General features: G+C 47.0%; 1 protein-coding gene across 1 annotated transcript in view; it reads left to right on the forward strand.

The window, feature by feature from the left end:
* Positions 1-14,906: 14,906 nt before the first annotated feature.
* Positions 14,907-27,750, forward strand: part of LOC124788039 (WW domain-binding protein 11) — a 99,286-nt gene continuing 86,442 nt past the window's right edge. Inside the window, exon 1 of the mRNA XM_047255097.1 lies at positions 14,907-15,213. Within this exon, the coding sequence (XP_047111053.1) occupies positions 15,150-15,213 (64 nt within the window). The 5' untranslated portion in view covers positions 14,907-15,149. The remainder of the gene's footprint in view (positions 15,214-27,750) is intronic.

Raw genomic sequence — 27,750 nt, forward strand, 5'->3', positions numbered from 1 at the left:
CCTCGCTAACAGAGGACATTTTGAACATTTCCTGTAACAAAGTGTTTGAAGTCACGCTGGTACGTTCTGTTGCCGTGTGTTTCCATTCTGTGATTAATGTGATTTGAAGAGAAGTAATAAAATGAGCTCTAACATGGAAAGTAAGCGTTTCCGGACACATGTCCACGTAACATATTTTCTTTCTTTGTGTGTGAGGAATGTTTCCTGAAAGTTTGGCCGTACATTTTGGCACACCCTGTATATATATATAAAATCATTTATAAACTGACATGGGAAGTACTTTATTTTATTTTTCTAAATATAATCTATACCAGTTGAAACTGTTTAAATTTTTATGTGCATTACTTCAAGATCTAATAAAATCGATAATTTTTATATAGAAGACTGTAGAGTGAATAAGTGTGTTTTAAACTATTTGGAGGGCCAGTTAGTTTACATGAAGACAGTGAGGTATCAAATGGACTAGCCAGGAATTTTATCATTAATTGTGCTAGTTGTAAATATACTTATTCATTTTGGAATTCTGATAAATGTAAAGATAATTATTTTGAAGTAAATGTTGGGTGGTTTTATAGATTGAGAGCTATTGGCAAACGACACTCTGCTGCAGAAACAATGTGTGCTGTCACATATGAGTCAATGAAGGGTGATGCAAACGAACGGGGGCTGATCCCCAGAAAACGCTGGAATGACAGAGGGTAGGGCGGATGGAGGATGGTGAAAGGATGCAATCCCCATGTCCCGGCCAGACAGGAGTTTCAGGAGGCAGAGGCGGGAATGGGCTTTCTGCTGGATGGTCAGGAGATAAGGGGTCCAGGTGAGATGACAGTCGAGGGTGAGGCCAAGGTATCTCAGGGCGGGGGTGAGCTGGATGGGGCGAGAATAAATGGGGAGGTAGAAATCATGGAAGGAGTGTGTGGTACGCCCTATGATGATTGCCTGGGTTTTTTAGGGGTTCATACCAAACAACCACTGGTTACACCAAGTGGTGAACTGGTCAAGGTGGGTTTGGAGGCTGCATTGGGACTATTGTAGGGTAGGATAGAGAGCCAGGAAGGCGGTGTCTTCAACATATTGGAGGAGATGGACAGATGAGGGGTGGCCTGGGCATAACTGCAGTGTACAGGAGATAGAGGAGGGGGGATAGGACGGAGCTTTGAGGGACGCCAGCAGTGCTATAAAAGATACGGGAGTTGGTGTTGTGGAGGGTGACATAGGAATGATGGTGTGAGAGGAAGCAAGCGACCAAACGGAGAAAATAGATAGGCAGGGCGTAGGTTTGGAGTTTAAAGAGGAGACCAAGATGCCATAAGCGGTCGTAGGCATTTTTGAGATCGAGGGAAGCAAAAATTGGTATGCGATGGGAGTTAAGTTGGAGGGAGAGAAGGTGGATGAGGTTAAGGAGTTGGTCTTCGAAGGAGAAGGAGGGATGGAAGCCACAATGGGTAAGGGGGAGCAAGTGGTTTTGATTGACATGGTGATGGATACAACGGGAGAGGATAGATTCAAAGACCTTACTGAAGATGGAGGTGAGGCAGATGGGACAATAGGAAGAGGTGACAGAAGGGGGTTTGTTGTGTTTGAGGAATAATAGGATGTGGCAGTCTTCCACAGGTCAGGGTAGAAGACGGCAGAGAGGGTGATGATGTAGAGATTGGCAAGGACAGTCAGGAAGGAGAAGGAACATTCTCTAAGGTGGCGGTACATGACACAGTCGTGACCAGGGGTCGTGTTGCGTTTTGACCGCAGGATAAGTGTAATGTCTTGTGCTGTTATTGGAGTGTTGATGTTTGAAGGGGGGCAACTGTCCCAAGTACTGGAGACTGGGAGCGACTGAGGTATTGGCGCGTTCCATGGCAGTGGGGAAAAGAAAATAATCAAAGTGAGGATCATCAGGGACAGAGAAGACCTCAGAAAGGTGGGAAGCAAAGTGGTTAGTCTTACTGAGGTTGTCGGCAAGGGGGTGGTCGTTATGGTGAAGGGGATAATGGGGAGCGCAATGGGAACCAGTAAGGCGATGGAGGGCTGACCAGTACTTGGAGGAGCGTATAGGGAATTGGCGTTGAGTTGTGTGCAGGTCTGGCGCCAGTCCCGCCGTTTCTTTGCTGTAATAAGGTCTCATACGTGTCGCTTTATTTGCCGGTGGCATCGGAATGTATCTCTGTCATGAGTATGCAGGAAGGAGTGATAGAGGTGGCGAGATTCACGGAGGATGAGGACAGCCTGCAGAGGGAGAGTGGGACTGTTGGCGTGGATGGTTTTAGTGGGAACATGGTTCTCCACGGCGTCAGTAATGGCCTTCTGAAGGAAGGACGAGGTGTGGACGATGTCGCCAGGATGGTGATGAGTAAGGGGGTGGCTTTCGACTTGGGTGGCGATGGATTCCAGTAGGCATCCCAGTTGGCACGATAGTAGTCATGGACTACCTTGGGAGAGGGTGCAGCGTGGGGAGCTGGAGGCGGGAGGTGAGCAGATGTTATGGTGACAGGTTGACAAGCGTATTTTTTTCCCTTTATTGAATTTCGATTCCCCCCAAAGGGGACGGGCTGGCAGCAGCTTAGTATGCTGCTCTTCAGCCGACAGAATTTTTAAAACACAAGAAGATAAGAAACTATAATAGCAGGCGATAAAACAGTGCCGTAAATTGTAAAACAGCGGAAAATTGTGGAAAGTTAAAACACGAAACAAATGTTTGGCGATGGTAATAAAATACACAGGAAGCAGTCAGGGAAAATAGTAGACATACAAGTAAAAAAACACTGCGACAGTCTGGTTTCTGTTCGCAAGAGATATAAAAATCACACCCAGTGACAGTATGATATCCGTTTGCAACAGCTCTGGAAAGACGCACAACACTTAACAATCATTGGAAACATTGCACTAAAAAGTCGGCACAAGGATGACACACCACAGCCAAGGGCAGAAGGGGGGGACCTGGACAGATGAGGGGGAAAAAAGGGGGAGGAGAGGAAAAACGAAAGAGGGGGAAAGATGGAGGGAGAGGCCACAGAAAGGGGAGCAGGGCAGATGCGAGAGGGAATGGGGAAAGGCAGAATAAGGAAATGCAAAAGGAGTTGGGGGAGAGAAGGGAGGTGGAGAGAGGGTAGGTGAGGAAAAACAGGATGGAAGGGTGGGAGAGGGAGACAAGTGTTTTTTTTTCTTTATTGTATTTCAATTCCCGATCAGGGCAGGCTGGCAGCAGCATATGTGCTGCTCTTCAGCCGAAAGACATAGAACAAACAATGGAAGACATTTAAAAATAACATAAGGGAGGTAACATGGTTTACATAGATATAAAAAAGGGGGAACATTATGGAAGATAAGAGACAAAAAAGGGGCGACTCTAAAATGGAGATAAAAAACCACACACTGGGACAATTAAAAACGAACACAAGGAACAGTATAGCTGGAGCATAAAAGTATCGACGAATGGCGTAGCACATAACAATCAGTGATAGTAACACTAAGTACAAGGCTGGCAAACAATTAAAATCGCACCTCTCGATGCACAGGAGAAACAGCACTAAACACAACACTGATGTGGCCCACTGATGATGATCAAAATGGAGGTTGTGCCTGGTGCAAGGGGATGAGGGAGAAGGGGAGGGAGGGGAAGAGTGGGGGGAGAGGGGGGGAGATAGATGGGGGGCGCGCCAAAGAGGGCCAGGTAAGGAGAGACGTGGGAGGGAAAGAGGTGAGGATGGGGTGCAGGGTCTCAGGGAACAAGGCCTGATTATAGTTGGAAGGAAGGGTATATGTCACGGCAAAGTTCATAATCCTGAAAGAAGAGGCACTGGAAAGTGCAATGATGAAGGAGATTGAGGGGGTGGAGGTGGAGAGAGATAGGGATACAGCGATAGAGGTGCGGCAACGGCCGGGGGGGGGGGGGGGGAGGGTGGAGAGGAAGGAGGAAACCAGTGGGTGGAGGGGATCAAGCCTGCAGACAATGTAAAGGATGTGGAGATGCTGGAGGAAAAGGAGGAAGTGGGGGAAGGGGATGATTTCGTACAGGAGCCATGTGGGGGAAAAAAGGCGGATGTGGAAGGCAAGGTGGAGTGCATGGAGTTCTAGGATTTGGTGGGGCTTATAAAGGGGGGCGGAGATCCAGGCAACGCTGGCATAACCAAGCATAGGACAGATGAGGGATTTGTAAGCGTAGAGGTCGGTGAAAGGATGTAATCCCCATATCTGGCTAGACAGGAGTTTCAGAAGGCAGAGGCAGGAATGGACTTTCTGCTGGATGGTCAGGAGATGAGGGGTCCAGGTCAGGTGACGGTCGAGGTTGAGGGTGAGGGTGAGCAGGATGGGGCGACCATAAATGGTGAGGTAGAAATCGTAGAGACAGAAGGAGTGGGTGGTGCAGCCTATGATGATTGCCCGAGTTTTGGAGGGGTAGATACGAAGGTACCACTGGTCACAGCAAGTGGCGAACTGACTGGTCAGGGTGGTTTTGGAGGGAGTGTTGGGACCATTGAAGGATAGGATAGAGAGTCAGGAAGGCGGTGTCATCAGTATATTGGAGGAGTTGGACAGAAGGGGGTGACTTGGGTCTATCGGCAGTGTATGGGAGATAGAGAAGAGGGGACAGAGCCATGGGGGACGCCAGCAGTGGGATAAAATATGGGAGTTAGTGTTGTGGAGGGTGACATAGGAAGGGCAGCGTGAGTGGAAGGAAATGACCAGACAGACAAAATTCATAGGCAGGGCGAAGGTTTGTCATTTAAAGAGGACGCTGTGATGCCAAACGTGGTCTTTGGCGTTTTTGAGATCGAGGGAACCAAACATGGCGAAGCGATGTGAATTAAGCTGGAGGGAGAGAAGGTGAATGAGTTTAAAGAGTTGATCTTCAGTGGAGAAGGAGGATTGGAAGCCACACGGGGTAAGGGTGAAGAGGTGGTGTTGATTAAGGTGCTGATGGATACAGCAGGAGAGGATGGATTCGAAGACTTTACTGAAGATGGAGGTGAGGCAGATGGGACAATAGGAAGAGGTGACGGAGGGGGTTTGTTGGGTTTGAAGAATAAGGGGACACAGGAAGTCTTCTACAGGTCAGGGTAGAAGCCGGTAGAGAGGATGACGTTATAGAGATGGGCGAGGACAGTCAGGAAGGAATAGGGGCTTTCTCTAAGGTGGCAGTAGGTGACACAGTTGTGACCAGGGGTCGTGTTACATTTGGATCAGATGATAAGTTTAATGTCTTGTGCTGTGATTGGAGTGTTGATGTTGAAGGGGAGCAACTGCTCAAGTACTAGAGACTAGGAGCAAGTGGAGCAACTGAGGTATCGGCATGTTCCATGACAGTGGGGAAAAGAGAATAATCAAAGTGTGGATCATCTGGGATGGAGAAGACCTCGGAAAGGTGGGAAGCGAAGTGGTTGGCCTTACTGTGGTTGTCAGGAAGGGAGCGGTCGTTATGGAGAAGGGGGTAGTGGGGAGCAGAATGGGAAACAGTAAGGCAATGGAAGGCAGACCAGTACTTGGAGGTGTTGAGAGGGAGAGCAGTGTTGAGTGGTGTGCAGGTTTGGCGCCTGTCCCGGCATTTCGTTGTTGTAATAAGGTTCTGTACGTGTCGCTGTATTTGCCGGTGGCGTTGGAGTGTATCCCTGTCATGAGTGTGCAGGAAGGAGCGATAGAAGCGGCGGGATTCGCTGAGGAGGAGGTCAGCCCTCGGAAGGAGAGTGGGACGGTGGGGATGGATGGTTTTAGTAGGAACATGGGCATCCACGGTGTCAGTAATTACCTTCTGAAGGTAGGATGAGTCGAGGATGATGAGACAAGCGTATTTTTTTTTCTTTGTTGTATTTCGATTCCCCCCGAAGCGGGGCGGGCTGGCAGCGGCTTATTACGCTGCTCTGCAGCCTACAGACTTTATAAAATGTAAGGAGAAGTTAAGAAACAATAAAAGCAGGCGATAAAACTGGGACTTAGATTGTAAAACGGCGGAAAATTGGGGAAAGTTGAAACAGGAAGCAAAGGGTTGACAAAGCGAATAAAAATACACAGGATGCAGACAGTTAACATAGTAGACAGACAATTAAAAATCATGGCGACAGTCTGGTTTCTGTTCGCAAGAGATATAAAATCACACCCAGCGACAGTATGATGGCCGTATGCAACACTTCGGAAAAGACACACGACACTGAACACTCACTGTAAATACTGCACTAAAATGTCGGCACAAAGAGGACACACCATAGCCTAGGACACATGGGGGGTGGACCTGGAGAGATGAGGTAGAAAACAAGGAGGAAGGAGAGGAAAAACGAAATGGGTGGCAACCAAAGGAGGGAGAGGACTCATACTGGGGGAAGGGGCAGTGCAGATGCGAGAGGGAATGAGAAAAGGCAGAGGAGGGAAATGCAAAAGGACTCGGGCGAGAGAAGGGGGGCAGAGAGAGAGTAGGTGGGGAAAAAAAAGAGGATGGAAGGGGGGAGAGGGAGCCCAAGAAAAGAATGGAGGAAAGAAGGGGGAGTGAAGATCAGAGTTGATAGGAGGGATAAATGGAGGGAGAGAGGGCATCATCTGGGAGGCAGAGTTGATGGAAGCCACCTGGGGAAAGGAGATGGAGGGTAGGGGGGACACAACAGTGAAGATGTGGCAGGGGGTGGGGATGGGAGAGGAGAGGAGCAAGCAGGGTGTGAGGGGGATCAAGACAGCTGCAGGTGTGGAGTATGCGGATATGTTTGAGGAACAGGAGCAGATGGGGGAAAGGAATGAAGTCATAGAGGATCCGTATGGGAGACGGGGGGTGTATACGGAAGGCGAGATGGAGTACATGATGCTCAAGGATCTGGAGGGACTTATAGAATTTGGGGGGGGGGGGGGGCAGATATCCAGGTGGGACTGGCATAACAGAGGATGGGACAGATTAAGGATTTGTAGGTGTGGAGGATGGTAGAGGGGTGCAACCCCCATGTCCGGCCAGAGAGGAGTTTGAGGTGGTTGTGGGTTGGATTGGATGGAGCAGAGATCAGGGATCCAGGTGAGCTGACGGTCAATGGTGAGGCCAAGGTAGGTGAGGATGGTGGTGAGGCGTACAGGACGGGCACAGACGGTAAGGGAGAAATCCAGCAGCCGGAAGGAGTGGCTGGTGCGACCTATGATGATTGCCTGGGGCTTGGAAGGATTGATTTTCAGGAGCCATTGGTTACACCATGCGGCAAAAAGGTCAAGGTGATTCTGGAGAGGGTAGGAGCGATGGCGAGGAATGCGGTGTCATCAGCATATTGCAAGAGGTGTACTGGAGGAGGGGGGGGGGGCGGATTGGGGCAAATCTGCCGTGTACAGGAGGTAGAGGAGAGGGGTGAGGAACGAGCCCTGGGGCACACCTGCAGAGGGGTAGAAGGTGTGGGAATTAGCATTATGGATGGTAAGATAGGAGGCGAGGCTGGAGAGGAAGGAGGCCATCAGACGGATGTAGTTGACAGGATGCCAGACACGGTCCTAGGCTTTTCAGGGTCGAGGGAGACAAAAATGGCGGAGCGACGGGAGTTAAGCTGGAGGGAGAGGAGATGAGTGAGGCGGAGGAGTTGGTCATCGGCAGAGAAGGAAGGTCGAAAGCCACATTGGGTGTTGGGGAGGAGGTGGTTTTGGCAGAGGTGGTGATGGATGCGCCAGGAAAGGATGGATTCCAAGAGCTTGCTGAACACCGATGTGAGATGGATAGACGATAGGAAGAGGCATCAGATGGAGGCTTGTTGGGTTTGGAGAACATTAGGATACGGGAGGTTTTCCACAGGTCGGGATAGAAGCCAGTAGCAAGGATGACTTGTAGAGGGTCACAAGGACTGAAAGGAAGGAGGGAGGGCAGTGTTTGAGATGGCAGTAGGTAATATAGTCGTGGCCGGGAGCAGTGTTGCGTTTAGTGCAGAGTGTGAGGCTGATGTCCTGTGTAGTTGGGTGGTTGTTTTGGGGAAGGAGACCAGGCAGTGTGGTCATTGGTCTCATCGGATTAGGGAAGGAAGTCGGCCGTGCCCTTTCACAGGAACCATCCCGGCTTTTGCCTGGAGTGATTTAGGGAAATCACGGAAAACCTAATTCAGGATGGCCGGACGCGAGATTGAACCGTCGTCCTCCCGAATGCGAGTCCAGTGTCTAACAACTGCGCCACCTCGCTCGGTCCTGTGTAGTGATGGGAGTGTTAAGTTCAGATGGTGGTGTGTAGCCCAAGTACTGGAAACTAGGAGCATGGGGAGGAACAGAGGTATTCGTACGGTCCATGACGTCAGGGAAGAGGGAATAATCAAAGTGGGGAGCATCTGGGATGGAAAAAACATCTGAGAGGTGAGAGGCAAAGTGGTTGGTATTACTGAGGTTGTCAGGAAAGGGACAGTCATCAAGGAGGAGAGGGTATTGGGGGGTGGGGCGGTTCCCAGTAAGGTGGTGGAAAGCAGACCAATACTTGGATATGTGTGGCGACGGCGTCAGACAAGGTCTGGTGCAGGAAGGCAGCAGTGCGGGAGATGTCATCAGGAGTTTGGAGGGTAAGGTCGTGGCTGTCAACCTGGCTGTGTATGGAGTCCCGGTAGGCATCCCAGTTGGCACGGGAGTAATCATGGACAAGTTTAGCGGGGATGTCGAGGCGAGGAGCGTTGCGGGGATGGCGACCATTAGAGATAGTGAGGAGAACTGGAGCATGGTCACTGCCAATGAGGTCAACGACATCTGCGGTGATGTGCTCAAGGAGGTTGGGAGAGGCAAGGATCACATCAGGAGTGGTGTTGGATTCGGGTCGGGTGTGCTGAGGGAGGGCAACCAGGTCTCCCTGGAGGGTGGCGATAAACTGATGCCACTGCTGGAGGTCGGCAGGATCACGGTTGTGGATATTGAGGTCAGCACCAATCACGTAGGTGGAGAAGGTGCGGTCAGTGTGGGCCAGGAAATCGTATGAGGTGAGGGTGCGAGGGCGAACATAAATGGTGGCACAGGTGATGGTAAGGGTGGGGAAGAAGAGGCTGGGGGTGTGATGCTCGGCAGGATTGTTAAGGAGAGGTTGGGGCCTGACAGGAAGGTGCTTGAGGTGGCCTATAGCAACTCCGGCACGCGCCAGAGGGTACAGGTCATCGGTGCCGTGAAGGGTGTAAGGAGCTGTGGAGATGGATATACGGGTTGAAGGAAGGTTTCATTTAGGACGAATGCATCCACGCGGTGCTGACGGAGGGTGTGGAGGAAGAGGAGTTTGTGGGTGGGCAGAGAGTAAATATTGTGGTACAGGATATGGTAGGGTTGTTGTACCATGGGAGGGGAAAGTTAAACGAGGGTGGTGAGAGGTGCGAAGGTGGAGACAAGCGTTTTTTTTCCTTTATTGAATTTCAATTCCCCCTGAAGGGGGCGGGCTGGCAGCAGCTTAGTATGCCGCTCTTCAGCCTACAGACTTTGTTAAAAAGATGAAGAGAACAAATAATAAAAACAGGCGATAAAATCGGAGACTTAAAGAGTAACATGGCGAAAAAAAAATCGTGGAACTTAAAACAAAGAGCAGAGGGATGATAAAATACATATGAAGCAGACAGGTAAAACAATATACAGACAATTAAAAAACACGGCGACAGTCTGGTTTCTGTTCCCAAAAGATATAAAATTCACACCTAGCGATAGCATGGTTTCTGTTCGCAACACGAGAAAGACGTACAACACTGAACAGTCACTGAAACATTGCACTAAAAAGTTGTCAAATGTGAAATACCGCAGCTGAGAGCAGATGGGAGGAAAGCTGGACAGAGGATGGGAAAATAAAAAAGGGGGGAAGGGGAGGAAAAGCGAAGGGGGGAGGCAGGAAAGGAGCTGGTGGAGGATGAGGACCCATAAGAGGGGTGGGGGGTGCTGGGCAGATGCGATAGGGAGTGGGGAAGGCAGAGGAGGGGAATACAAATTGACTCGGGGGGGGGGGGGGAGTAGGGAGGTAGGGAGAGGTTTGGTGGGGAGAAAACAGTATGGAAGGGGGGGAAGAGGGAGCCCAGGTAAAGGACAGAGGAAAGGAGGGGGTGGGGATCAGAGTTGATAGGAGGGATAGATGGAGGGAGAGAGGGCATTATCCGGGAGGGGGAGTTGATGGAAGCCACCTTGGGAAATGAGATGAAGGGTGTAGAGATGGAGGGTAGGTGGGACACAACAGTGAAGGCGTGGCAGGAGGCGGGGACGTGAGAGGAGAGGAGCAACCAGGGGGTGAGGGGATCAAGGCGGCGGGAGGTGTAGAGTATGTGGATATGTTCGAGGAACAGGAGCAGATGGGGAAAAGGAATGAGGTCATAGAGGATCCGCGTGGGGGTGGGAAGCGTATATCAAAGGTGAGGCAGAGAGCATGATGCTCAAGGATCTGGAGGGACTAATAGAATTTGGGGGGGGGGCAGATATGCAGACGGGACTGGGACAGATTACGGCTTTGTAGGTGTGGAGGATGGTAGAGGGGTGCAACCCCCATGTCCGGCCAGAGAGGAGTTTGAGGACTCGGAGGTGGTTGTGGGCTTTGGATTGGATGGAGCGGAGATGAGGGATCCAGGTGAGCTGATGGTCAATGGTGAGGCCAAGGTAGGTGAGGGTGGTGGTGAGGCGGACAGGACGGGCATAGACGGTAAGGGAGAAATCCAGGAGCTGGAAGGAGCGAGTGGTATGAGCTATGATGATTGCCTGGGTCTTGGAAGGATTGATTTTCAGGAGCCACTGGTTACACCATGCGGCAAAAAGGTCAAGGTGATTCTGGAGAAGACGTTGGCACCATGGGAGGGTAGGAGCAAGGTAGAGAAATGAGGTGTCATTGGCATATTCCAAGAGGTGTACTGGAGGGGGTGGTTGGGGCATATCTGCCATGTACAGGAAGTAGAGGAGGGGGGAGAGGAAAGAGCCCTGGGGCACACCTGCAGAGGGGTAGAAGGTGTGGGAATTGGCATTATGGATGGTAAGATAGGAGGGGCGGCGGGAGAGGAAGGAGGCCATCAGACAGATGTAGTTGACAAGAAGGGCGTAGGTTTGGAGTTTAAACAGGAGACCGGGATGCCAGACATGGTCATAGGACTTCTCGAGGTTGAGGGAGACAAAAATGGCGGAGCGACGGGAGTTAAGCTGGAGGGAGAGGAGATGAGTGAGGCGGAGGAGTTGGTCATCGGCAGAGAAGGAAGGTCGAAAGCCACATTGGGTGTTGGGGAGGAGGTGGTTTTGACAGGGGTGGTGATGGATGCGCCAGGAGAGGAAGGATTCCAAGAGCTTGCTGAACACCGATGTGAGACAGATAGACGATAGGAAAAGGCATCAGATGGAGGCTTGTTGGGTTTGGAGAACATCAGGATACAGGAGGTTTTCCACAGGTCGGTATAGAAGCCAGTAGCAAGGATGACATTGTAGATGGTGGCAAGGACTGAAAGGAAGGAGGGAGGGCAGTGTTTGAGGTGGCGGTAGGTAATGCAGTCGTGGCCGGGAGCAGTGTTGCGTTTAGTGCGGAGTGTGAGGCAGATGTCCTGTGTAGTGATGGGAGTGTTAAGTTCAGATGGTGGTGTGTGGCCCAAGTACTGAAAGCTAGGAGCAAGGGTAGGAACAGAGGTATTCGTACGGTCCATGACGTCAGGGAAGAGGGAATAATCAAAGTGGAGAACATCTGGGATGGAAAAAACATTTGAGAGGTGAGAGGCAAAGTGGTTGGCCTTACTGAGGTTGTCAGGAAAGGGACAGTCATCAAGGAGGAGAGGGTACTGGGGGGTGGGGCGGTTCCCAGTAAGGCGTTGGAAAGCAGACCAATACTTGGATATGTGTGGCGACGGCGTCAGACAAGGTCTGGTGCAGGAAGGCAGCAGTGCGAGAGATGTCATCAGGAGTTTGGAGGGTAAGTTCGTGGCTGTCAACCTGGCTGTGTATGGAGTCCCGGTAGGCATCCCAGTTGGCACGGGAGTAATCATGGACAAGTTTAGGGGGGATGTCGAGGCGAGGAGCGTTGCGGGGATGGCGACCATTAGACATAGTGAGAAGAACTGGAGCATGGTCACTGCCAATGAGTTCACGGACATCTGCGGTGATGCGCCCGAGGAGGTTGGGAGAGGCAAGGATCACATCAGGAGTGGTGTTGGATTCGGGTCGGGTGTGCTGAGGGAGGGCAACCAGGTCTCCCTGGAGGGTGGCGATAAACTGATGCCACTGCTGGAGGTCGGCAGGATCACGGTTGTGGATATTGAGGTCAGTGGCAAACACGTAGGTGGAGAAGGTGCGGTCAATGTGGGCCAGGAAATCGAATGGGATAAGGGTGTGAAGGCGAACATAAATGGTGGCACAGGTGACGGTAAGGGTGGGGAAGAAGAGGCTGAGGGTGTGATGCTCGGCAGGATTGTTAAGGAGAGGTTGGGGCCCGACAGGAAGGTGCTTGAGGTGGCCTATAGCAACTCCGGCACGCGCCAGAGGGTACAGGTCATCGGTGCCGTGAAGGGTGTAAGGAGCTGTGGAGATGGAGATACGGGTTGAAGAAAAGAGGCTGAGGGTGTGATGCTCGGCAGGATTGTTAAGGAGAGGTTGGGGTCCGACAGGAAGGTGCTTGAGGTGGCCTATAGCAACTCCGCCACGCGCCAGAGGGTACAGGTCATCGGTGCCGTGAAGGGTGTAAGGAGCTGTGGAGATGGAGATACGGGTTGAAGAAAGGTTTCATTTAGGACGAATGCATCCACGCGGTGCTGACGGAGGGTGTGGAGGAAGAGGAGTTTGTGGGTGGGCAGGGAGCAAATATTGTGGTACAGGATATGGTAGGGTTGTTGTACCATGGGAGGGGAAAGTTAGACGAGGGTGGTGAGGGGGGTGAAGGTGGAGACAAGCGTATTGTCATACCTTAATTTAAGTAACGAATTGCACACAGTGCTTTCAGGTGCGTTGTTACGTTTTTGAGAATATTACAGCACCATCCATCACAAAGAAAGCAAATGTTCCAAATCAAACATTTCTATTTATTTATATACTATACGAATATTTAATTAAAAATGGTCGAACCTATTTTAAAAAATGCAGTTTCTATCAATTTGACCTATGGCAGTGCCAACTTCTGGGCCATGGATAGCGCCGTCTATTTTTCCCTGTGACACTCGAACAAATTTTCATTTATTTTTTCACTTGATGATAATTTCGTTAGATATTTGGCCCGGTCACTGTCATGGACCACCCTGTATATTGAATGTGTGGAAAAAAGATTCCAATATTTACAAAGAATGTAGTATGTAGTATATGGGAAGAAAAAAAGGTTCCTATAAACTCTGGTTGTAAACTTTATATCTTCAGAGTTACGGTCTACTACCACTAACACCCAGCCCGCCCCCTTCTGGGGGGAATCGAAACTCAACAAAGAGAAAAAAAATACTACTTTCAATGATCACCATGTCCATGCACTACCTTTCACAACATGTGCTCAATGTGAACAGGGTACTAAAGACGTTTTAACTTTCTTTTAATACATTTCCCTTTTCCGTTCTCATCACACTTAGTATTTCCTTGGTTAGTGCCAAGCAAATTGGTGCAATAGTTAGCACACTAGACTTGCCTTCAGAAGGACAGTGGTTCAAATCTGCAACCAGCTACAAAGATTTTATTTTCGACAATTTCCTTAAATATCTTCAGGAAAATTCTAGAATGGTTGCTTGGAATGGCCATAGCTGATTTCCTTGTGCTCCATCTCTAATGACCTGGATGTCGACTGGACGTTAAACCCTAATCTTCCTTCCTGTCTTGCTTAGTACAGACTTTCCAAATCAACTTAAGTATTGAGCACATTATGCATCACCTCTTCTAAAGGAGTAACTCATGTTGACACACAACCCTTCAATGGCTTGCTTGCAAAATTTTCTGTCGTAAACGTCAGTGACAGTTACATTTCATTAATGGGTTGAAGCTGTGAGTGTGTGCTGTTTCTGTAAAGTTTACTAACAACCAGTTATTACTAGTGCTAATCCACTTCTACAGACTATTACCAGAACTACCTCTAGATTAAATTTTTCTTCTGCTGTCAATTTGGATATTATATTGTTGAGAATAGTAGTTGTTCTTCCTGTTTATCTATTATTTCTTACAGAGCATTCTGGTAACTTAACTGAGAACATTTTCATCTTTTTATACAAGAAAAACGTTAAGACTGATTTAAAAATCTACCATAGATCTCTCCCACACAAAACAATTTCCTGTTGTTGGAGGAAAGTACAGGTCAGACCCATCTACAGACAGGATAGGAGAAGTGATCCAGTAAACAACCAAACAGTATCCTTGACATCAATTTATTGTAGAATCTTAGAACATATTTTGAGCTCAAAAGTACTGAGGTACCTAGAGCAAAATAACCTTTTCCATACCAACCAGGGTGGATTCTGAAAAATCGGTCATGTGAACTTATCTTGCACTTTTCTGACATAACTTCCTGGAAGCATTTGATTAAGGCAGTCAGGTGGATGCAGTATTTCTCGATTTTCGAAAAGTTTTTGAGTCAGTACCTCATCCACGCTATCAAAATTACGGCCGCATGTGGATTAAGCGAACTCCGTGAATGGATTGAGAATTTCTGGGTAGGGAAGATGTACCATGTTATGTTGGATTGAGGATTTTGGTCAGACGTGGCAGTAACTTCAAGTTTACCTCCAGAAACGTGTTGCGATCTATGTTGTGTGTTAACACTAACTTCCGAATTTTCGCAGATGAAGCAACTGTATATACTAAAGTACTGTCTGAAAAGAGCTTTACCATCCCGTATATTGACTTGAAAATGGAAATAAAAGTGAATTTCAAATTTTATTCTGTCATCGACTGTGTAGTCGCTCTTCTTTGCCAGTGAGAACTTGCACACTTTTCTCTACATGTGGTCGATATTTGTACTGGCTCACTGCAATACGACTTACTGTGCGCCAAAGATAAATGCTAAAAAAGTCGGCATCTTGATTTAGTTACATCCTTGGCAGGTTTGTTGATCGAGTGTCGGCGTCTTGTTGTTATACCGAAAGTGGAAGGATGGTATTTATGCGGTGATGTTAATATGTATTTGGACGTGGACGTAGAAAACTGCAAGGACACGAAGTGCCACATCAGTTCTCCTGTGAATAATAGTTCGTTATGACTCCTTGTCATAAGAACAGTGAATCTAAGAAGTTCTGAGTGCAAGTAAACTAAGGTTAACTTAAGAGGTACAAGCTGCAACAGCCTCCAAAATGGGTAGGAGGTCAATAAATACCACCAAGAGTGGTAAATATATGAACCCAACAGATCAGGCGAGTAAGTATAGCATCTAAACGTGTACATAAATTTAAATTTATTTTAGCCGCTCATATAAATATTGGTGTTTATGTGTAGCATTAAACACTTTTTGTCAGTTTTTCTTGCGTCTTTTTAGAATGAAAACAATGTTGCATTCAGAGTTGGGAATTCAGCCTTGATGCGATTCGCGTAGTTGTAATGCTGAATTTCTCATTATGACAATGCTTTTTTGCCTTGATTACAAACTCACAGTTCAGTACTAATCCATTTTTCTAGGAAATACTTAACTAACGTGACTGAGCATATTTTGCATGTCTTAACCGTTCGGGTCTTGGAAATAAAGAAGTCTACGATTTATGCTATTTCGTTGACAGAATATGGCCTATTATTTTTCACTGTACCATAGCATATTTTGATTATTTAGCTGTAGTTCTAAAAATGTTTATAAGACAACCAGTAGGCTTTCCCTTTACCAGCAGTTTAATGTTGACATTTTAATATATGCACCAAAAAGCTGCTGTAATACTATCTTGCTGCAACTAGTTTCAGATATGTCATCATAATCTCACAAACTTTGAAGCTTTAAATGTTGTTGGTCCTATACCATGTGTCTATTATTTCAAAGTATGTTAAGTAAATTGTTAATGATGAAATATTCAAAATCTATTTCATCAGATCTATCTGCTGGCAATCCTACGTTGCTCAGGCAAAAGCTTGATGCATTAGCAGAGAGAGGAAACTGTGGATATGACAAGAAATTTTACAGTCCATTAACAGTTTTGCACCATCAGCAAAAGTTGATGGAAAGGATTACTGAGATAGGTAATGCGTACTCTCCAGTGGCTGTACAAGTTGGTGCTATTCTGATTGTTAGACCAGAACCTGTAGCTCAGAGAATGGCAAAATACTTTGAACAAATTAAATACAATGACAATTAGGATCGTTCATCTCAATTAAGATGCAACTTAGTTGAGAGAATACAGGTCGACGTAATGTCTAGTAACACTGGAGAGTACAACTGCCCCTTTTGTTAGAAGGATTAGAGCATGTGATGTCTGTGACTCTCAGTACATCATCAAGGACAGACAAAATGCACTACAGCACATCACACAATATTTACATTGATGTGAAAGACTACTTCCACATGGTTTTTAACAGAATGTGGCCTGATGGACAGTACCCTGGTTCTCAGAAGGTACAGTTGTGATACTCTCCCTGCTTATTGTATGTCTAGAAATCAGAGGTCTCGATTACCGAAATGCCTTCACAAAAGAATATGAAGTAAATATTGCAAAACTCGAGTCGAGAAAAGCTGCCAACATGAGTAACGTAGAAGTAGATACCTCAGAGTAGTGAAGCATTTTAAATCACTTAATAAAAGCAAGTCCTCTGGTCCAGACTCTATACCAGTTAGGTTCCTTTCAGAGTATGCTGATGCAATACACAACCTTTGTTTGGAAAATGTAGCGTCCTTGATATAGGCAAATTGGACAGATACCAAACACAGAATGCATCTAAATTATGAAGGAAAAAACTTTGTATGTAAACCGATAAATGAAATCATTGCGAACAGAGAGAGAGCAAACAGAAAAATTCCATGTACTGGTATGGGACCAGTCTCAGCAAAAGAAAAAGAAGTATCCTCAAAAGCAGCAGAATCGTCAGTGGCGGAACCAACAACTAAAACAACATCTTGAGCGATGACTATCGCCCACCCTACACGCAACAGAAAACAAACTCAGCTTCAAAGTTGCGTGAAGCATCTATCTCGTGTGTTCAATATGAGTTTTCCACACCTCAAGCAATACTATCAACTAATGTACTGAAAAAAACCACTCCTAGCAAACATGCAGAGGTGAGAAAAAATCAAACTTTGTCTTTATTCCACCAAAATATATGTAGCCTCAAGAATAAAATAGACCAGTTGCTAATAAATTTAAAAGATGAGTGTGAAAGTGAGGCTGATTTACGTTATGAGTGGAATCCACAGGCTACAGATTGAGAACTTTAGTTTAGCTACTCATTACTGTAGATCTGTTATGGAAAAGGTGGTGTTGCAATATTTATAAAAAATAATATAGTGTATAAATCCCTAGATTTAAGCAAATACTGTGATGAACAACATTTTGAGATGTGTGGCATTGAGTTAACAGCAGACAATGCAACTGTTATTGTTCTGGCTGTTTACAGGGCACCTGCTGGAAATCTAAATGTATTTCTAAGACAAACGGAATCACTTCTGTCCCACCTATGTAGGCAAACTAAATCTATCATTGTTATTGGTAACTTCAATGTGGACTTTTAAACAGAAAATAGAAACAAAACAGACTTTGAACATGTAATGTACTGTTACAATTTAGTACCATTGGTGGACACTCCAACTACAGTAACTGCCAGCTCTATCACTTTAATAGATAATGTATTTGTAGATAAGGATATTTGCAATAATTTAACCATGAAAAATATTGTAAATGGTCTCTCTGATCATGAAGGGCAATTCCTCACTCTAAACCAAATGAGTGTACAAAGAAAAGAAAATTTCATTTGGAAAACATTTCGGATTATAAACGCACACCACTGAAACCTTTAATCAGCAATTACAGCTTGTGGACTGGTCTCCTGTATATGCTACAGTTGATGTTAATTCAAGATTTAATATTTAATATATTTATCAGTGAAGTTACAAGCCTTTTTGAATAAGCATTTCCTAAAAAATCAGTGAGAGAAAACCTGTTCAAATCTGGAAACAAACCTTGGATTGCTAAAGGCATCAAAATCTCTTGTAAAACAAGAAGAGAACTATATGCTGCAGCCAGGAGTTCAAATGATAACAATAGGATTACACACTATAAAATCTACAATAAAGTTCTGAATAAGACCATTCAGGCAGCAAAGAACATGTGCTTGAAGGCAGAAATTGACAATTCGAGCAATAAAGTAAAAACTATCTGGAAATTTGTGAAGAAGGAAACGGGGGGGGGGGGGGGGGGGGGGGGGGGGGAATGCAGTGTGTAGTGAAAATATCCAAATCAAAAGTGAGGGTAATCTCGTTAGCGATCCAAAAACAGTTGCAGACACATTCAACAACAATTTTTTGGCAGTAACAGAAAAAATAGGTTTACGAGAGTCCATGAAGCCAGCCATCAATCTTTTGAAAGCTAGAGTACCTGGTTCAGTACAACACATGAAGGTAAAAACAGACACTGTTCAAGAAATTGAAAGAGTTATTAAATCCCTGAAAAGTAAAAACTCTGCTGGAATTGACGACATTTCTAACAAATTATTAGAATACTGCTCCAGCCATGTAAGTAAAGTCCTTTGCCACATTTTTGGTGATTTTTGGTGCGTCACTTAAGTAAGAAATAGTTCCTGAGAGGCTTAAGTATGCAGTTGTAAAACCGCTGTATAAGAACGGGGATAAGACGGATACTGCTAACTATAGGCCAATATCACTACTGACAATCTTTTCAAAGGTTTTAGAGAAACTATTGCATGCCAGGATAGTTAAGCATCTCAGTGAACACAATATGTTCAGCAAAAGTCAGTTTAGATTTCAGGAAGGTTTGTCAACAGAAGATGCAGTATTTGCATTTACTGGCAAACTCTTGGAATCTATCAACAAAAAACTGAAAGTGATTGGCATATTTTGTGACCTAACAAAAGCATTTGACTGTGTAAATCATCAAATTCTAATATATTCCACTAAATTGCAGGCCCATGTCATTAACGTCGATATGCAGCAGGATTTTGGAACATATATTGTGTTCAAAGATTATGAATTACCTCGAAGAAAACGGTCTACTGACACACAGTCAACACAGATTTAGAAAATATCGTTCTTGTGAGACACAACTTACTCTTTACTCGCACGAAATGTTGAGTGCTATTTACAAGGGATTTCAAATTGATACCGTATTTCTGGATTTCCGGAAGGCTTTTGGCACTGTTCCATACATGTGGCTTGTAGTGAAATTGAATGCTTATGGAATATCGTATCGATTATGTGACTGGATTCGTGATTTCCTGTCAGAGAGGTCACAGTTCATAGTAACTGATGGAAAGTCATTGAGTAAAACAGAAGTGATTTCTGACATTCCCTTTTCCTGTTCTTTACGTATGTAAATTATTTGGGAGACAGTCTCAGCAGCCGTCTTAGATTGTTTGCAGATGACGCTGTCTTCGTCTAGTAAAGTCACCAGAAGATCAAAACAAATTGCAAAACGATTTAGAAAAGATATCTAAATGGTGCAGAGATTGGCAATTGACCCTAAATAATGAAAAGTGTGAGGTCATCCACATGGGTGCTAAAAGGAATCCGCTAAACTTTGGTTACATGGTGAATCAGTCAGATCTAAAGGCCATAAATTAACTAAATACCTGGGAATTACAATTACAAACAACTTAAACTGGAAGGACCACATAGAAAATGTTGTGGGGAAGACTAACCAAAGACTGCATTTTATTGGCAGGACACTTAGAAAATGTAACAGATCTACTAAGGGGACTGCTTACGTTACGCTTGTCCGTCCTCTTTTGGAATACTGCTGCACGGTGTGGCATCCTTACCAGATAGGATTGATGGAGTACATTGAAAAAGTTAAAGAAGGGCAGCATGTTTTGTATTATCACGAAGTACGAGAGTTAGTGTCACTGAAATGATACTGGATTTGGGATGGACATCATGAAAATAAAGGCGTTTTTTGCTGCGGAGGAATCCTCTCATGAAATTCCAATCACCAACTTTCTCCTCTGAATGTGAAAATATTTTGTTGGCGCTGACTTACATTGGGAGAAACGATCACCATGATAAAATAGGAGAAAATCAGAGCTCGTACGGAAAGATATAAGTGTTCGTACTTTCCACGTGCTCTACAAGATTGGAATAATAGAGAATTGTGAAGGTGGTTCGATGAACCCTCTGCCAGGCACTTTTATATGATTTGCAGAGTATCCATGTACATGTAGACCTTCAGAATCTGACAGCTGTACAAATAGGGCCTACAATGCTGCCTTCCCATCATAGAATGTGCTCGCAGTAACTCTTTTTGCAACCCTCATCAAGAGTATATAGTGTCGTCAGTTAGGGAGCTCTATTCATTGCTCGTCATCCTGGAGCATCAGAACTCCCGGCAAAGGTCGCCGTGCCAGGCGGCCCTTGGTGTGGCTGGGTGGCGCCCGTGAGGAGAGCCCCTGATCGGAGTGGGTGGTATCAGGGCGGACACTATGCAAATGAAACACATACGGGTCCAGAACTCTGGCCATTCTGCTGCGACCGTCTCTCTGAGTGGAACTGATTCTTCTAGCGCTGCTTCTCCTGCCCCTTCGGCCTTCCCATCCATGGCTACTCCCTGGGACGAAGGTCAGGCCCGTCGGCTAGGGGCGAAACCTTTCCCCCGCTATCTGGTTTGCACAAGGACTGATGGGGATACCTTCATCAATACCAAACCTTTGTTCTTTGTGGAACACATTGAAGACAAGTTTGGCGAAGTGGACTCCCTGAGCAAGATGCGGTTGGGTTCGTTGCTGATCAAAACTGCTTCAGCTGTCCAGTCTGCGGCCCTTCATGCCTGTACCCATCTTGGCACAATTCCTGTGTCCATTACCCCCCACCAGTCTCTCAATATGGTTCAAGGTGTGATTTTTCACAGGGACCTCATCCTTCAAACTGATGTGGAACTTCGGGACAATCTCGGACGGCGGGGTGTTCACTTTGTTCAGCGTGTTCAGAAGGATCCTAAGGACAATCGCATTGATACTGGTGCCTTTATCCTGGCCTTTGAAGGGGATACCCTTCCTGAGAAAGTAAAGATCATAGTTTATCGATGTGATGTGAAGCCGCACATCCCACCTCCTATGAGGTGCTTTAAGTGCTTGCGTTTTGGACACGTCTTCCCACTGTTCGCAGGCCCATCCCTGTGGTGGCTGTGGACGTCCACTCCATGAGGGGAGTCCCTGTGTTCCCCCTTCTTTGTGTGTTAATTGTCATGGCAATCATTCTCCATGTTCACCAGATTGGCCAGTATATAAGAAGGAAAAGAAGATACAGGAGTATAAGTCCCTTGATCATTTAACATACACAGAGGCTCGTAAGAAGTATACACGTCTTCACCCTGTGTCCATGACGTCTAGTTATGCTTTAGTTACATCTTCACACCTTCCTCCCCCTTCCTAACCCCAATCCCGGACCCCTCTCCTCCCCCCTCCCCCCCTTCCGTGTGGCTCCCACACCTTCTCCTCTGGGTGCTGCTCCCCCTCCCCAGCCGGAGAAGTGTCCCACTCCTTCGGCGTCTGCCGGTCGAGGGCACCCCTCCAGGGATGCCCCTTCCCAGCACCTTCCAGGCCAAAGGTCTGCTGGCACGCGACGACCACGAGAACCGCAGTCTGTCGGCCCCCAGGTCGCCCGATCTCTTTCTGTTTCCGATCTTGCTGGAGCTGGCTCCTTTATGCCACACAGCCCTCCTCGATCTCAACCAGAAAGGAAGAAGAAACATAAGTCCCGCGACAAAGAGCCTCTAGTGTCACCAGAGGTCCCATCCCCGGCTTCACCACCAGATTCTGACCTGTCGTTCATGGATGTCGCCCCCTCCTTGTCGGTGACGGGTGGTGACCCGGCGGTATGACTGGCTTTAGCCTGTTCAACCCCCATTTAAATCCTCGTACTGTGGTTATCCAATGGAATTGTAATGGATACTACCGTCACCCTCCGGAATTGAAATCCCTTATTTCGTCTTACTCTGCAGCTTGTGTGGTTCTACAGGAATCTCATTTTACTGATGATCACTCACCGACCATCTGTGGGTTCCGTGTTTTCTGTCGAAATCAGGTCGGACCCCTGCGGGCTTCTGGTTGCGTATGTACGTTGGTCCGTACAGACATTGCTAGCACGTGGATTCCTCTTCAAACTACATTGGAAGTGGTTGCTGTTAGGGTCCACCTGGACTCTGAGGCCACGGTTTGCAATTTTTATCTCCCTCCTGACAGGATTCTTTACACCTGCTGCCTTAACTGCCCTTCTTCAGCAACTTCCTCCTCCGTTCCTCCTCCTCGGGGATTTTAATGCTCATCATCCCTTGTGGGGCAGTGCATTTCCATCTAGACGAGGTCTTCTCTTAGATCAGTTTTTTACAGACCACAACTAGTGCCTTCTTAAAGAATGCTCCCCTACTCATTTCAGTGCCGGTCTTGGTACCTTTTCTGCCATTGATCTTTCTCTTTCTTCTCCCTCTCTCCTCCCTTCATTACACTGGTCACCACACAATGACCTTTGTGATAGTGGCCATTTCCCGTTGATTCTCTCTCTCTCCCTTCCCACTCCCTGATGGACAGGCTACCTTGTTGGTCTTTCCAATGCGCTGATTGGCCTCTATACACTGCACAGGTCGTGTTTTCTCCCTCTTTGACGGGTTGTATTGATGACGTCCTATGCGACTTGTCTGACACGATTGTTCGCGCTGCTAGCCTTGCTGTACCACGCTCATCTGGACCATTTCGTCGCCGTCAAGTCCCGTAGTGGAGTACGGCCATTGCCACCCGTGAACGCCGTCCAGCTTTGCAACACCTTAAGAGGCACCCATCCGTTGCCAGCCTTATTACCTTTAAACGCCTTTGCACCAAACCTGTTATTTAATCAAACAGAGCAAACGGATATGTTGGGAACAATTTGTTTCTTACCTCGGTTCTACTGTCCCTATGTCACGGGTATGGGCTACACTTCGCTCTCTCCAAGGCTGCCATCGGCAGTCCACCCTCCCAGGCCTTCAGCTCCCAGATGGCCTTTGTACAGACCCGTTGATTCTTGCGGAACATCTTGTGACCCATTTTGCAATGGTATCAGCATCAGCCTCCTATCCAGCTGCTTTCCTTCACCAGAAACAGCGGACCGAAGCTTCCACCTTATGTTTTACCCCTTGTCAGTCAGAATCTTACAACGAACCTTTTACTGAATGGGAATTTCTTTCTGCACTTTCTCTTCCATGATACAGCCCCTGGCCCAGACTCCATTCATAACCAACTGCTTCAACATCTCAATGCTCCACAATGGCAACATCTTCTCCGGGTGTTTAACCATATCTGTCTCCAGGGTGACTTCCCTTCTCAGTGGAGGGATAGCATCATGGTTCCTGTCCTTAAACCTGGTAAGAACCCCCTCTTTGTTGACAGCTATCGGCCAATTAGTCTGACCAATGTTGTTTGCAAGTTACTTGAACGGATGGTAGCCCGTCGGCTCAATTGGGTCCTCGAATCTCGGGATCTATTGTCCCCTTACCAGTGTGGCTTCTGAGTGGGACGGTCTCCGATCGATCATTTACTTTGCTTGGAATCCACAGTTCGGCAGGCTTTTTCCCAGTGCCGCCATTTGGTTGCAGTATTTTTTGACCTATACAAGGCCTATGACACGGCCTGGCGCCATCACATCTTACTTACCCTTCATCAGTGGGGTCTTCGGGGCCCACTCCCGATTTTTATCTGCCAGTTCCTGTTCCATCGGTCATTCAGGGTTCGGGTTGGTACTGTTTTTAGTTCTCTACGGACCGAGGAGACGGGCATCCCACAGGGTTCTGTCTTGAGTGTACTTCTTTTCCTCATTGCTATCGATGGACTTGTGGCCTCTGTCGGTCCTTTGGTTGCCCCTGCCCTGTATGTGGATGATTTCTGCATTTGGGTTAGTTCTTCTTTGATGGCCTCTGCAGAGGCAGCTCCAGGGAGCTATACGGCGTGCCTCTGCATAGACCCTCTCACAAGGGTTTCAATTCTCTCCTTTAAAATCACGGGTGGTCTGTCCACTTCCGTTGCCGTACTACGATCCACCCTGATCCAGAGCTCTATCTCGATGCACAACGATTGCCTGTGGTCCAACAGTTTCGTTTCCTGGGTCTTCTTTTCGACAACAAGCTCACTTGGCTGCCCCATATCAGACTTCTGAAGGTAGGATGTTTCTGTAAACTCAATGTCCTTCGCTTCCTGGCCCACTCCTCTTGGGGTGCGGACCGCTCCCTCCTTCTCCGTCTTTATCGTGCTCTAGTTCTGTCTCGCTTGGACTATGGTTGCCAAGTTTATGGTTCGGCTGCTCCTTCTACACTGCACATACTGGATCCAGTCCACCATCGTGGTATCCGTTTGGCCACTGGTGCCTTCCCTACTAGCCCTATTGATAGTCTCCTAGTAGTTGAAGCTGGGATCGCCCCCCTTTCTGTTCGGCAGTCCCAGCTTCTGGTGTCTTATGCACTCGCTATCCGTTCCTCTCCCACTCATCCTTCCTATTCTATCCTGTTCCCAGACCATGGACGTCGCCCACCCGATTCCCGCCCTCGGGCGGGTTTACCAGTTGGGCTCCGCCTTGCGTCTCTTTGCCGTGATTTTCAGCTTCCTTCTTTGTCCTGTCTTCCTCGCTCCCTCCGCTCCACCCCCCCCCCCCTTGGTTGATTCCTCGGATTCGGATGGATCTCCTCCTAGGTCCGAAAGATTCGATCATCCCCCCCCCCTTCCCCGTCCCTAAGATCCTAAGATGTTCCGTTCCTTTTTCCGCCGAATTTTATGGGAGTTTCGAGATGCTGGGGATGCTGTTGTTTTTTACACTGATGGCTCTAAATCTGCTAATCATGTGGGGTATGCCTTCACGTCCTCTGTTGGAACAGAAAATCATCTGCTGCCACCTACATGTGGGGTGTTTACTGCGGAATTGATGGCGATTTCCCAGGCCCTTACCTTTATTAAACACTCCCAACACAACCGCGTTTTCTTATGTACGGACTCAATGAGTGGCCTTCTGGCTATTGACGTGTTTTTCGCGCCATCTCTTGGTCTCTGCCATCCATGACCATCCCGCTGATATTCACCGTGCTGCTTGTTCCATTGACTTCCTTTGGGTCCCTGGCCATGTGGGTATCCCGGATAATGAGCTCGCTGATTGTTTGGCTGGGGGAGCAGTCACTTACCCCCCCATTTTCTGTAACCCCTCCTGCAGCGGATTTACGGCTTCACATCAAATCCCACTTCGCACAATCATGGGCCAACTCGTGGGAGGCTACTTCCCTGTCTTACAAACTTCGTGTGATTAAGCTGACACCACGCCTGTGGCGTTCTTTCTTTTGCCTCTCCCGAAAGGACTCGACCACACTGTGTCGTCTCCGCATTGGCCATACCAGGCTGACCCATGGTTTTCTTTTGTGTGATGAGCCACCCCCACTTTGTGGTTGTGGAGCCTTCCAGTCAGTAGCCCACATTTTGGTTGAATGCCCCCTTCTTTTCGCTCTGCGTGCTAAGTACAGACTCCCCTGCACTTTACCTTTGATGTTGGCTGACGATTCCCGGATGGTTGCCCTGGTTCTTGGTTTCCTCTGGGAAAGTGGTTTTTATTCTCAGTTTTAAGGTTTTTAATCTCTCTCTGGTGTCGGGGCAGGGCGGTGAGTGTTGGGGTATCTCCCACTGTAAGCCGTGTTTGGAGATTCCTGACTCCCATCCCTGGCTGAGATCCTCTTCTTCCCCTTTTACTCTTTTTTTTAAAAAAAAAAGGATTGGTTAGTCTTCTTTTCCCGTAGTGGTTGCATCTTTTAAGTCGCAGGTGGTCTTGCCTCTGCTGCTTCAGCATAGCGTTGGGTTCGCTCTCTTGCTGACTTATCTCATTTTGTTTTTACCATTGACAACATGACTGCCCTTTTACATTTTTGTAGCCTTTTCCGTTTTATTGTTCTGACTTTTCTGAGATGTCACACTATCGGAATGGACCACATTTGAAACAAGGGACTGATGACCTTGCTGTTTGGCCCCTTAAACCCCAACCAACCAACCATCTATTCATTGCTTTATTTTGTGGATGATTTTTCAAGCTGTTGTTTATCTTATGCTCTAGAAACAACTGCAAATAACATTAAAAAGACTAGAAATATGGGCTAAAACCACAGGCTTCAGTTTTTCCACAGATAAATGTGTGTCAATTTGAATCACACATGTCATGTTTTTACTGAACCCTACTGCAGCTGTGAAGTAGCATTCTTAGTTTCAAGGAATCAGTTAAGTTCGTGTGCCTTGGTGTTGGTGACCAGCTCACCTTATTGCCACACTTGAAGCATCTGCCGGCAAGGGATCTGAAGATCTTAAAGTGCATTATTAGTGACAGGTCCAGTGGGCAGAAAGATACTCTCTGCTGTTATTTTACACAGCCTTTGTTTGGTCACAGCTGAACTGTGTCTGTTTTCTATATGGTCCTTCACAACCAGTAAAGACCTTACACTCTGTTCATCATGAGGACATTTTAGCCTAAACATTGTTAAAGCTATATATGAGTGCAGGCTTTCTTGGCGAATTTCATATATGAAATCTTCACGGGTTGTCAGCCGAGTAGTGTCATTGTCTCGTAGCAGCGTTTTGATGGAATGCGTCTCCATCACCTTCAGGCGAAGTGTCGGGATATCGTTGGTTGCAGGCTGATCTCTCTGCTGGACCGCTCTCCACTTCCTGCTGCCGGCCAACACTATTAACTCGCTGACATGTGGTATTGCTAAGCATTTATCACAGATGCTAGAGCCCTTGGTGGGTTACAGTCCACACCATGTGAAAAACTCGACAGAGTTTGTAAAGGTACTACAGGGCATGCGGCTGGAAAATTAAGGCGTACTAGTCAGCTTCGATGTGACATCCTTATTCACACGAGCACCAATAGAAGACTCCCTGGCTTTACTCGAAGAACACTTTGAGGAGGATATCCTCAAGCTCTTTTGTCATGTGCTAACCACCACCTATTTCAAATGTGGTGGGAAGTTCTATGAATAGATAGAGAGGTGTAGCTATGCCCCCCCCCCCCTCCTCTAGCACCAGGCATAGCCAACTTATACATGGATCATTTTGAACAGCTAGCACTGGACACTGCTGCTAGAGTTCCATCAACACCTCAATGGTATACATGGAAATATCAAATTTAACATGGAGATAGAAGAGAACAGAAGCTTACCCTTTCTGGATATCCTGATCACAAGAAACATGGACGGCACGCTGGGACACTCAGTGTAGAGAAACAAAACACACACGGATCTCTCTCTTAATGCCAACAGCTGCCACCACCCTGCGCAATGCAATTTTGTACCCAACACCTTAGTGCACAGGGCCAGGTCCATCTGTGATAAGCAAGTTTGCCAGGAGAATTGCAACACCTCAAGACACCTTCAGGAAAAATGGATACAGTGAGACACAAATAAGGAGAGCTCTGAAGACCGACCACAAGAAGAGAGAAGAGAGTCGGATGAAGACGAAGCAATGGGCTGTGCGTTCATGCCGTACGCAGGTCTTCCAACAGCCAGGATCGCGAGAATTCTCAAGAAACATAAAGTGAAGACCATTTTCCATGGAGCGGGAAAAATCAAACAAATCTGCTGTGGCCGAACATAGTATTGACGAGAAGCACACCTTCAATTTCGAGGACACAAAGAAAATATGCAGTACAAACGGATTTTGGGACTCAGTCATCAAAGAGTCCATAGAAATGCAGTTACACAACAACCTAATCTACTGCGACAGTGGCTACCATCTCAGCACAGCCTGGGAGCCTGCAATCAGGAAAAT

This window comes from Schistocerca piceifrons, chromosome 3 (genome assembly GCF_021461385.2).
Source record: "Schistocerca piceifrons isolate TAMUIC-IGC-003096 chromosome 3, iqSchPice1.1, whole genome shotgun sequence".
Lineage (NCBI taxonomy): Eukaryota > Metazoa > Arthropoda > Insecta > Orthoptera > Acrididae > Schistocerca > Schistocerca piceifrons.